At 41.9% G+C, this 12,968-nt stretch overlaps 1 protein-coding gene and 2 pseudogenes across 1 annotated transcript; all 3 read right to left on the bottom strand.

The window, feature by feature from the left end:
- Nucleotides 1-275: 275 nt before the first annotated feature.
- Nucleotides 276-1,452, bottom strand: LOC112970805 (UDP-glucuronosyltransferase 1-1-like). The gene is made up of 2 exons (XM_026075594.1): nt 589-1,452; nt 276-335 (listed from the first exon to the last, which is right to left on the bottom strand). The coding sequence occupies exons 1-2, from the start codon at nt 1,450-1,452 to the stop codon at nt 276-278; spliced, it is 924 nt and encodes a 307-aa protein (XP_025931379.1).
- Nucleotides 1,453-5,078: 3,626 nt separating this feature from the next.
- On the bottom strand, nt 5,079-5,942 carry LOC112970804 (annotated as a pseudogene).
- A 4,368-nt stretch (nt 5,943-10,310) lies between these two features.
- LOC112970803 lies at nt 10,311-11,186 on the bottom strand (annotated as a pseudogene).
- Between the last annotated feature and the right edge of the window lie 1,782 nt (nt 11,187-12,968).

The following is a 12,968-nucleotide window of genomic DNA, read 5'->3' as shown; positions in this document are numbered from 1 at the left end:
TGGGAAATGGGCTGGTTTCTTTAAAGTTTCTTTACATCTTGACCCTGCAATGAAAATGGAAAATTGGCCAAAGTTCATTTCACTGAAAGGCCTTTTTGGGGGGAGGAGGAGGTAGAGGCACTTTATGCCTAAAATTATGCCTAAATTCTGCAACGATGCTTCTGTTAACTGAAAGAAATTGGTTGTTTCTAAAAATCAGTTGTGACAGTAAAACATAAATAATTTGAGGTAATGATAGCTGTGGCCCCCTGCTAGTAGCAGCACATGGATCACCCTCACTGGTGGCTTTGTGGCTTGTTAGTCAGAGCGTTGTGATAAACAACAACTATTTCTACCTAGCCCAAAGAAAAAAATGTCTAAGCAAAAATGCTTAGATCCTGCTAACACTGTAGAAGGGTCCCTGCAATAATGGGAGAGAATTGAAATCAAGTCAATGTTTCATCTTTTCCTCTTTAAAGTACACCTTACGGTACATGTAAATCCCACTAACCAACATATACAATTATATACACACAATATATAGCAAGGAGATTGCAAACAGTGTTTTCCCTTCAAACTTTAATATATTTTATTAAGGAAATCACTGACCTGAGATAATGGCTTTCTCTGTCCACAGTTTATACCTCCAATAAAAACTATGTTGGGCATCACTGGCATGGGATACTCGAAAACAAAATCCATTCTTTTAAGCCAAATGGATCCATGACTTAAAAGTTCCTTCATTGTTATTGGTCTGTGGAGAAAATCTGAGGCCAGATGTTCAAATGGCAAATAAGCAAAGTTGCAAAGAAAGGATTCTGATGACTTGAGAAATAAGTTTTCCACTCGCTGGATAAATGTCATGTGGTCTGAGTTGTCTGTAAATGTTCTCGGGACATAAGAAGGAGGGTCTGGACACTGAGCAGCCTGCAAATCAAAACTGCAAGGGAGTCCTCGTAAAAAGAAAATAGATGGGACAGAGAGATGCAGAGCCACTATTTGTCCACATGGTACAACAGGATCTGTGAGAAGAGCATCAAACTTACTCCCTTCAAGATACTGCATCAGATCTTTATTGTGCAGTAAGTTGGTACAGGAGGAGAAGTAGAGATCAGAGATGACTTGAACTTTTTCATACAGTGTAGCGATTCTCTGGAGAAAGGGTCTTCTCTCAAAAAGATCATTAGCAAATGAATGCATGCTTGCTCCCAGTTCTTCCCTAGTTAAAGGCACTGGATATGTCTTGAGAGTGTAATGTTCAGATGGCTTCACGTTCAAATTTACTTCTGGTGCAACAACGACAATTTTGTGCTCTTTCTGGCTGAGGGCCTCCAGCACTGACCGCATGCTGAGCCAGTGACTCCCGTCCATTGGCACCACCAACAGCTTTCCACCATTGGTCAAGCAAAACAGAGACAGAAAAGCAAAGACCCCTACAGAAATTAAATAACTGTGTTTACTCACAAGAGCCATGTTCCTAGACATCTCAAGTCTGGTCCTCTGCCCTGAGCTGACAGATTTTATGTAACCACACAGTCCCCCCGCCACATTCTCACATTCCTGCTTAACGATCCAGCTTTTCCCGTAAAACCAGTTGCTAGCAACCATTCAAGTCACTGATGAAAATTTAAGGAACATGATGAATGAAACTGGGGGGGGGGGGGGTCGCAGAACTGCCCTTAGCGTCTGGTGCTCCCTTGGGGTGGGTCCTTTCTGATTGTTTCACTCTACTGATTTTAAAAGTATGCCAGATGTCAATTGAAAATAAAATTAGGTTTTATTAAAACAAAATTCCAAGCCTTTGAATAGTGCTGGCACTTGGAAGTAACTGGGCTTGCTGAAAGCCTGTATTAAAATGCTTATTGTTCTCACTGTATTTCTAACACACTGTGTTTTAACACAAGCAATAGCTAAAGCATTGGGTTAAATTCTCCAGCCAGTGAAGAGGTTATTATGATTTGCTGGAACAAGATTTGGCCATTATTTTCACAGATATTTTATCTGAGGGGAGCAAGGATTACTTTTCTTGAAAATACTAGTACTATTAATATTTTAGCATGTTAGTCATTGAGCTGAAATTAAATGATGTTGTTATGTTTGGATTCATCGGATGGTGATAGGAGATGTAGTCCAAGAAGTTACTCTCCTAGAGAGTGAGCAGGAACTTCCCTTAAAGAAAAAGTCTGTAGCTAATTTTGCTGAGAGGGTGTTGCAGATGCCAAGGCAGTTTGCCTTTATGCCCCCAAACAGAGGAAGGTTTTGATCAGACTGAGAGCCTGGTGTTTTCTGCAAATTCCTCACTTTTAAACTTTATATATATGGCCTTCTCAGATTCAGAACTGCCATATATAATACACATGGACAAGCTATATTAAAAGCATGTCTGGCTGTGACACAGCCAGTTTCTTAGCCAGCAGTAAAGAAGTGGGGTGGGGGGGAGGATTGGCAATAGGAAATACAGCTTTTCCTGACTTATTAATGAAGGTTCAGAAGTTGTTTTCTCCCTTTCTCTGTTTCTTTCCTTCTTTCCTTCTCTCTCTCTTTTTCTTTTTCTTTCTTTCTTTCTTTCTTTCTTTCTTTCTTTCTTTCTTTCCAACTGTTACCAAAAGGCCCCAGACAAGAAAGAGTCTCAGAGAGTGTGTGTGGGGGCGGAATGGGGGAACTGTTACCAGCTCAGACAAGAAGGAGTCGGTTTTGGTGACACTCCCTGCCTTCCTTGACTAACACCACTGTTGGTAGAAATGTTTTGAGATAAGAATTTTACAGCTGTTCCGAAATGCTCATCAGGTTTATGCTGAAATCAAATGATAAAATAATGCCACCGTACAGCACAATGTCTGTGCAAATCCTAAGGAGGAGGCTCTGTGATTTACAGACAGCTCAGCACAGGGGACAGATGCAACTCCAGCTACCAATGTGTTACAAGAAGCATCACTGCCGCAGAGGCTGCATGACTGAAGGAAAACCACTGACTCCATGTTATTGTACATGACGCTGCTTCATTCTCACCTTATCCTATCTCTCTGTGCTTCCCTGGAGTATTGTATTCTTCCAGGAGCAATAGGAAGGAAAAGCCACTCTGTTCTCCTTGTACCTCACTAGGTACAAGAAAGACTGCATAGAAGTAGCCAACAATAGCCCTGTTGTTTCCAGGCAGGAACTGATTTTAAATGGTAAGCAGTGGTGTTTTTGCTTCGGATGAAAAACTAAAAGTAAGATGCCATGTCTCAGCATTTAACAAGTATTTGTGACGGACACAGGGCAAACTGCAGAACTATATTTGGCCATTAGATGTAACTCTGTGATGCACAGGCTTAGTAGGAAGAGAACAAATAAAGAAGTCAGGACTGGAAGTGCTGCTGAAGGTTGTGTAAAGAATTGCTATTCCTGTAATAACCATTACTGCTGGACTATGATCTCTAGCTCCTGAGCAAGATTAGAATGAGAGCGAGCTTTGTCTTTGGAGGAGAGTCCAATTTTAACTTGCAGCTGCCACATGGGCTCACCTGCAGGCAGAATTTGTCTCCCTGCTTTCCCAGAGGATATGCCTGGGTTTGTCCCTGAAGTCCATTAAGCAGCTCTGATGGAGAGAACAGATAGGAAAAGGCACTACCCTGGTAAAAGTGGGCAGATTGGAAGCAAACTGAAATAGACTTTTGTGAACAAAACAAGATCTGAACACTAGCAGCCCCACAGAAACAATCAGTACTTTCAATGGGTATCATCAGATGAAGTACGGGAGGAGTAAGGCAATGCCCTGAGAGCAGTTAAGGATGACTCTGGGGAAGATGTGACACCTCTGGAAAATGCCAGTCTGTTTTGTTGTGAGGCTTCATTCATTCATGTTCACAAAGGCCTATGAATGTAGGGGAAGCGTAGAGATGATGACAGACTGTAGGCCATAGGAAGAAGCCATTCCCTAGGACTCAGAGAAAGCTGTCAAGTGAAAAAAGAATAGGGAAGAGCCTGCCTGTTTTTAAGCAGCATTCACAAAGGGTAGCACTTTATCCTTATAAAGTGATTTACTGCTCCATTCTGAAACTGCTGGATCATGCTAGCTACAGRTTCAGCAGCTGATGATGACAGCTACCTCCTCTTTTCTAACCTTTTCTTGCTATCCTCTGGCTTTGCAGCACAAGGCTGTTCTACTTACATCCCAGGCAGCCACAAGCTAACATATCTCGCATGCGGCAACAAGCTAACGTGCATCACGAGGAGCAACAAGCTTGAAGCACTGAAGATCTCACAACATTCACTGGAGAATGTGGCTGAACCATGTAAGAGTACAGACACAAGCAAATGCCTCTTTAGACCACATACCCAAGCAGCCACCCATTGGCATTTCCTTTTCTGAACTGGATGTCTCCAAAAAGACTTCAGTTTGGAATTCAGCTGTGTAGTTCTTGTGCTGGAAGCTGCTGTTAGTCCAAAACTGTTTCACCACAAAGTATTAGCTTTTGACTCATAGACAACACCACTGTTGTTATAGAAGACAGAAAATAACGCTATTGCACATAACCCAATGAGTTACTTTTCTGAATGGATAAGCAGCTTATGTTCTTGAAACAACTGTCTCTTTTGTGGGATAAAGTTTTTTTGGAAGATTAAGTGAGCAAGCGATGTTTGTGTACTTGCATTCAGCTCGAATTAAATACAGGGTAGCATGTGGTCCCCTCCCAGAACAAAATCACTGTGTCAGGCAGAATCAAGAAGAGGAGGTGGAATCGCATCTTGTTCTGCTGGGCAATTATACCACTCTGTTCTTCCTGTGGCTATGAGTCTACCTTTTGCTAGGAGGGCTTGTTAATTTAATTTACAAGGCATGGGGTGAATGTAATGTAAATATAATGTGAAGCAGCTACTCTCATCTAACTTTCTGTGTAGTGGTTCATAAATATACTATGAGTGCCTTATGCCAAATTAGTTTAATCTGCTGCCAAGATGAGTACTTTTTTTTACTAATGAATTGATATTTGAATAAGACCATCCACAGCAGCAATTAATAAAGAGATTCCCACGGTAAATAATGCCCACATCAAATATGCTATTACATGTCACCCAGATCATGCAGGCATTTGACTGCCTGAATTTTTCCCTCATTACGCCTTTCCCATACAGTCACTGACCTGAGATAATGGTTTCTTCTGTCCGCAGTTTACACCTCCAATGAAGATCATATTGGGCATCACAGGCACGGGATAGTCAAAGACAAAATCAATTCTCTTCAGCCAAATGGATCCATGACTTAAAAGCTGCGTAATTGTCATTGGCTTTTGGAGAAAGTCCGAAGCCAGACTTTCAAATGATGAAAAGACAGTACTGCAAAGGAAAGGCTCTGAAATGCTGATCAGTAAGTTCTTTACTCTCTGAGGAAATGTCATATGGTCTGTATAGAGTGAGAACACTCGTGGGACATAAGATGGCGGGTCTGGACTCTGAGCAGCATGAACGTCTATAGCACAAGGGACACCCCGCAAGAAGAAAACAGTAGGGATAGAAAAGTGCAAAGCAATTATCTGTCCACAGGGTGTCAGGGGATCTGTAAGGATGGCATCAAACTTACTTTCTTCAATATATTTCATCACCTCTTTGTTGTACAGTAAGGATTCGCAGGTGGCTTTAAATATGGCAGAGCTCTTTCTAAAATTCTCCCAGGTGTTCAAAAATCTGAACAGAAAAGGCTTTTCACTAAAAGTGTCCAAAGCAAATGAGTGCATAAGTTCTTGAAGCTCTTCCTTTTTGAAAGGTACAGGATACGTTTTCAGCGTGTACATCGCAGAAGAATCTACGAGCATTCTGCTTTCTGGTGCAATGACAATTATTTCGTGCCCTCTCCTGCTCAGCTCAGCCAGCACTGCCTTCATACTGAGCCAGTGACTGCCCTCCATTGGTATCACCAGCAGTTTCCCTGCAGCAGCAGAGCTTAGACAGCACAAGAAGGGGAGCAGCACTGCAGCCAACATGTCGTGAGCCCACACACCAGAGAGGCTAAGGGTAGTCAGCAAGCTTTTGTAGCTATGCTCCACCTATGCAAACACACCTCTTGCCAAAGTTTTCTTTCGATACCTCCGCCCCTTCAACTTGCTTCACATTTTAGGCGTTTACAAGTTTGCATGCAGTGGGGTTCACAGTAGAAGATTAATGATTATAAAAGGTTGAAGTGGGTGTTGTACTTTGAAAGTGGGTTTGCATGAGGAAGAAGAGGCGTATCTACTATCATATACTTCACTCTCCCAAGTTGTGACTATAGCTCACTGCCTTTCAACCTTCTTTTCTTCATGCCACACTTGGACCCCAGCCTCATGATCCTTCTTACTGTCGGTAACCCAGCAGCTTGGACCCCAACTCATCTCTTAGTCTTTGCCCAAACCACAACAACCCTGATCTCGCCTCTTCACCCTTCTTGTCTCTGAGCACAGCAGACTGGGATACAGGGGGCTGCTAGCTGCTGGATGAATCAGCTCAGCTCCCTGTTGGCTGATTGCAGTAACTACATGGAGTGCAAACAACTACTATCCTGAGGTGACCTGAGCCATAGGGTAGATGTTCATTGAAGGTAGTTAGTGCATGCCCAGCCTTTGGCTTAGTTATCCTTGCATGCTGCCCGGTAGTACTAATAAATAACTGTGTGAATGTGAACACAAGTCATGCAAGCAACTGGGAATAGCTGCTGCCTGTCCCCCTTTTCCCCCAAAAGGGTTTGGCTTACAGCCAAACTACACCTCCTGCAGCTGGGAATTTTTGCTCTAAGGTCCACCTATCTGGAATAATCTCTAAGGAACTGAGTCCTCTGTGATCTCCCACTGTACTCTTACAGCAACATTAACTCAATGCAGCACAACTGCAGGTCTGATGTGGAAGGGAGATGCAAACCGATCTCGCCTTTCCTTCTGCCCAGATCAGATTGTGATAGCTGGGCACCCCATCTACTCACTGTCTGCTCATTTCCCAGGGATGGTCCCATGACACAGAGCTGTGGGTGGCAGTTGTGTGGGTTGATGAATATGCCACAACATCTCTGTTTCAGATGGGGAACGTTTGTTGCCAATGCCAAAGTAAACCCAGGCTTGCAATTTTATATCCTTGTGACAGAACTCTTCCCAGGTACACAGATGGCACTGCCCTGGGCCACCTTTAGCTGAACACACAAATGTGGGTCTGCAACTTTTTACCTTCGTATTGGCAAACCAGTTATCTGTAACCATGTTTAGATTTTGTTCATCCATGTAATTGTACTGAACTTGCCACCTATCTAAAATCATTACACTGTTCTTATCACCATGGAGTCTAAGAGTTTCAGACTTTCATTTTCTTCCCATCCCAGTACACTTGTGAAGTAGGGCAGGACTATTCTAACCATCTTACAACACTACCAACGCAAGGGAAAACAGGAGACTTGCCCAAAGAAAATCTGTCACAGCATGGGAAATTGTCTCACAAACCCATCTGGTATTCTTACTGCTATGTAAGCCTTCCTCTCACACCAAATACAAAATGCATCCTTGAAATTCATGTAACTTAGGCTTCTCCCCTTCTTGCAGTTGATGCCTCCAGTGAAGAGACTCTGGGGCATAATGCGAATGGTATCTCGTTATCCAGAGACCTTCAACAAAGTGTTGGTGGATGCACATCTCCCTGGACTTTGAACCAACGTCCTAGAATCTGTTGTGAAAGGCCTTAGATAACAAGCTCTCTAAAACGCTGACAAGTAGGTTCAGTACCCATAGGGAGATTGCCATGGGGTCTGTGTAGCTGGTAAAACACCTTGAGACATAAGAAACAGTATTTTGACATTTACTGACATGCTCTAAAGTACATGGGAATCCATGAAAGAAATGCACAGAATGGACAGACAGAAATTCTACTAGGACCACCACACATGGCATTACTGAGTCTATAAAGAGTGCACCAAAGTTACTCTTTTCCAGATAGTGTAGGAGTTCTCTGTTGGACAGAAAGCTGTCACAGTTGTAACAGACTATAGAAATTTGGTATTTTTTTATGATTATTTTCTTTTCTAGTGAAACTGAGGCCAACTGTACAGTGAAACATAACTTATAGTAAAGATATATATGGAAAAACAATGTTGACATACCTGTTTTTTGACCTTTTTAATAACCAAAACCAGTTGGTACAACTGAGAAAAATGACTTTCTTCCATTGATTCAAACCTGCATTTTTGAAGGTAAGCAGCCAACTGAAAAATTTTCCCCATTTCTACATGCAACTTCCATCTATTGTCTCATCCTTTTAGATATAAAGCTAAATGGGAAAACAAAATTTCACCACTGGACTTCAGATAACACATATCAATAAAAGATTTCTAGTTCATGAACTCATGAGTTCATGACTCATGTCAGTTCAGTTCATGACTGAAATAGTTCATGAACTCTTGCTTGCTGACTACCCTTAGCCTTGGAGTCAAATCCTTCTCAGTCATAAATTGCTGCGTTTTTAAATGCCATTGTTTAATGGCAATAACTGCTCACAGTGAAAGTTTATAAGTAGGTGGCTGGACAGGGACATTCCCCAACCAAGAAAGATGTGCTTGTATTTGGGGTACGATTTTCTCCTCCAGGCTATTCAAGGCTCTAGATCTCTGGTGAGGCTTTCTTCCACATGCAGTGTCTGTATACTTATTTCCAAGTCTTGTGGGGAAGCTTCAACCATATTGCAAGCCTACATTCCAAAAGAGCTGCTAGCTCCACTGCTGGCACTGTCCCACCATCAGCAGCTTATGACTCAGGAGTAACTTAATAGGAATTCTCAAACAGCTCAGGAGAAGGTGATGCACAGAACAGACCCATTGCTCATAACCACTGAAAAGGCTGTCAGATGAACACTAGAAGAAGATGCTTTCAAGCTAGGCTCTGGCAGATAAAGAAAGACAGTCAAGCACTTCTTGTGTGGTGCATTTACAGACATCTGCGTGGCTCTAATATCAGATCCACAATCTTTCCCATTCATGAGTGCATGTTCTTTTGCAAGATGCTATGTTAGCAACTGCTACACTTTTTCCTTCCATTCCAACATATGCAACCAGTGAGAGAGAACTAAATGGCTTGCCTGGTTTCTGCGGTACTAGAGACTGTCCTGGCAACAGGATTGGCCCTCCCACTACCAATACAAGGACTAAACATACATATCTGGATGACAGGGAAGGTAGTCGGGATTTGTTCTACACTATTCTCTTTCACTCACAATGTGCAATGCGTGAATATCCCTTTCTTGCTATAGATCTGCTATAGAATATACTGTGCTTGATTCAGAGACCTGGTTGATACCCCAAAACATGACTGGGAATTTACAGAAGATCCATTCCCTGAAAGGCTTAAAACCCAATTAGATAACCCATAAAGGATAGGAAGATACATTTTTGAAAGGCTTTCTTTCTTGGGATAGGTTTTAAAATGCTAGCAGTCTGGCTGCAACTGACACTATTTGCATCTCTTTCCACATGTGCATTTTAACCCTCATTTATTTTTCACTGTATCTGCTTTTCTCATTTGATATTGATGCCTTGACATAATGGGAAAGATGGAAATGAACCAATCTGGCAGACGGATGTGACAGAAAAAGAATTGACTTATAGCTGAAATGTTAGTCTTAGAACTTTCAGTGTATGTAAAAGGAGAATGGATACATGGAATTATCCCCAGATACATCTATGCCCCTGCCAACAGCCCGGATGCCAAGACTGCCCTCAACACCGGACTTGGGCGCCTTCCATCCTGCCAGCTTCTTATGTGACTATCACCAGAACTGAACAGCAACACCTAGAGCACACAGCTCCCACAGTCCACAAAGTCTCAATTGCTCCTGACATGCCAGTATGTGCCTGAGGTGTCCAGATGGACTGCTCATGAGACAGCTGGGAAGGGAGGACAACATGGAGCAGACAAAGAGCAGACTTTGCTTATGGACATTCCTCAGGCCATTCTTTCAGAGCAATATAGCCAAGCTGTCTTTGACTGTGGAAACAGGTCTTACAGAGATGGACATGGAGTAAGAAACTTAGATGAAATAGAAGCTACCAAGTCTGGCTCATGTTCAGGATTAAAGTTTGCAAAATTCAGATGAGCTTCACTTCAGCAAAACAGCTTGTTGTTTGTACAAAATTTGTATGACACTTAAATTTTCATACCTGACAGGGCTTTAGGTTGCTAGGGTATGATTTATTCTTAATGTTAGATACTAGGAGATAAAATTTCTGCATCATGTAGCATTTGTCATTAGCTTTCGATCTTTAAATACCAAGCTGTTGTTAGTTTTTAGTGTAAAATTTTTACACATTTCTGTTCTTGCCCTTTCAATAAAAATAAAATAAAATTTCATACCTGAGACAGTTTTTTCTTCTGATCACAGTTTATTCCTCCAATAAAAACCATGTTTGGCATCACTGGCCTCGGGAACTCAAGTACAAAATCGTACCTCATTAGCCAAACAGATGCATGGCTTAGAAGGTCTGTAGCAGTCACTTTCTTTTGAAGAATCTCACATGCAAGTTCTTCAAAGGGACTGAATAGAGGCTGACAGTAAATAAGCTCCAGTATACTGACCAGCAAGTTCTTCACACGTTGAATGAATGTCATGTGATCTGAATTATTCAGGAATAATCTGGGGGCATAGGAAGGAGGATGTGGACACTGGGTAGCTTCAAAATCAATACCACAGGGAAATCCCCTCAAGAAGTAGACAGAAGGAACCGAAAGATACTCAGCAATTACTGGTCCACATATCAGAATTGGATCTGTGAGAACCACATCAAATTTGCTCTCTCTCAATTCCTGCATCAGGTCTTTGTTGTGCAAAAGGCTCTTACAGCTGGTAAGATAGAACCTGGAAATTTTTAATATGCTTTGATACATTGTAATAATAATATTCAAAACAGATTGTTCAATAAAATGATCATTAATAAATGACTTGAGAGTTAGAGTTAGGTGTTCTTCTGCATAAGATATTGGATATACTTTCACTGTATAATTCTGATGCTCCTTTGGCTTCATATGCAAACTTGTTGATGGTACTACCACAACGGCTTCATGTCCATTTTGCTGAAGTTTCTCCACTAACAGGCGCATGCTGAGCCAGTGACTTCCATCCTGAGGTATCACCAGGATCTTTCCGCCTTCAGCAAAGATTAAAGATGATGTCAGAAGAAGAAATATCACAGCACGTTGGTAAAATCGTAAAAATGGAAGAGCCATTTTGGTGGAAGGAAACCGGAATGTTCTGCTCTAGAGACATCCAACACAGACTTTTATATGAAGGTCCATGCAAGCCTTAACTTTCTGCAGGAAACTTACTGACTGCACGAGTAAATATTTAACTTTCACAATATTTTTCTGGTTATCCTTCAATATTTAACTGCAATTGCTCCTATAACAGAGAAGAGAAGAAATGCCTCCTTTTGTACTTTTAGTTAATTTTTAAACTTAGAAGTATGTCAGCATATTCCTTCTTTTGTGTTACTAACAAATTGTCATCTCTCAATATAGTTGAGGTTATTACCATTGAGTTGATAATTACCAAGTCAGAAAACAGACCTGCTTACTTTCAAAAGACAACCTTTAAACTAAGCCCAGCAGAGTAAATGGAAATTTCAATACCATTTCTTTTACAGGCCAGTCTAATAATTGGAACACTTAACCCATATGTAGAAGGCTGATGTTAAATTCCCACTTCCTGGAAGCAGTCGAACATGCATCTCTTATGCATGTATCAGAGCTACCAGGCTGTGGGCAATCTCAAACCTGAGGAGGAGAGAGGAAGACAAGAAGAACGATCTGCTCTGGCTTTTCACCCCATGCTACTAGACAAAAAATCAGCTAAATGATGAGTTCAGGACAGATGAAAGCAAAGGAGGCCAGGGTAGACCTCCTAGGGTTAGGGTTGCTTAGTGCAGAAAGGAAGAATCTTGGTCTTTGGTTACTGCCCTGAGAACCCTGTTTATATATTGCAAGCAAGACAAAGTCTGGGAGGAGATACAATATCTTTTACTAAAATCATTGATACCACACACACACACACACACACACACACACAAACACACACACACACACACACACACACACAACCCAACAAGCAAGCAAAGCCTCTGAGCTCTCCTCCTTTCACAGATACAGGAAATGGACACCCATAACCAGCTGTCTCCTGGACCTCTTCCTAGCTTTGTGCCATAACTGAGCTGCAAACTCGTCTCTCCTCTTCTACATTCCCTTTTGCACAGTGGCCCAGTTTTAATGGGAGGAGAGATCCTCTCTTGATTAAATTAGCCTGGAACATGGTACCTGGAGCTGTGGGTTTGAATCCACTCAAGGGAGGCATGAGTTGTCCCTAGAGTTCATGTTGCCTGAGGGGGATCTGATTATATTACAGCCATTATAGAAGAATCTGGTGGTAACATCCCTGTCTGGGTTTCCAAACAAAGCTCTGACTGGGATGGTGCAGACCCCTAGTTTGTTGGCATTCACTGGCTTGCTCTGGGAACGTGCAGTGAACTGAGGCCCTCAGGGCTTTTCTGGAGGAATGTTTTGTCTTTATGCAAGTAAGATCAATACCAAACCAAAGTCTTTTTGCTGGTGCTAAGGAAGAGATCCTCATGAACAAAAGACCTGATTGTAAACTATCAGCAGCATGAAGAAGTTTTTTTCTACACTTTTCCCATTATAAGCAGTGGTAGAATTCCCAGCATTTTTAGTATGGAGCATCAGACCCTTATGGCCACAGGCAATGGGGCTTCTCTCTACTTACACATAAAGGGTGCTAGCACTTTCCAGAAAATCAAGCCTAGGTAGAAGCCTTAGTGTAACAGTGCAGTGCTATATAGAGCCTATTTCTAGAGAGGGCTTAATATGGGGGACTGAGAGGCAGGAGTCAACTTTGTGAGGCACAGGCTCAAAGCATGAGACTTCATAGGTTTATGAATAATTCTGATTAAATGTCTAAGATGTGGAGATAAGGAGTTTGTTGTAAGAGTTGTGGTAGGA

Source organism: Apteryx rowi, unplaced genomic scaffold, assembly GCF_003343035.1.
Source record: "Apteryx rowi isolate R43461 unplaced genomic scaffold, aptRow1 scaffold_407, whole genome shotgun sequence".
NCBI classification, from domain to species: Eukaryota; Metazoa; Chordata; class Aves; order Apterygiformes; family Apterygidae; genus Apteryx; species Apteryx rowi.
Note: the sequence above shows the minus strand (reverse complement) of the source record. Positions and strands in the feature narration are given on the sequence as shown.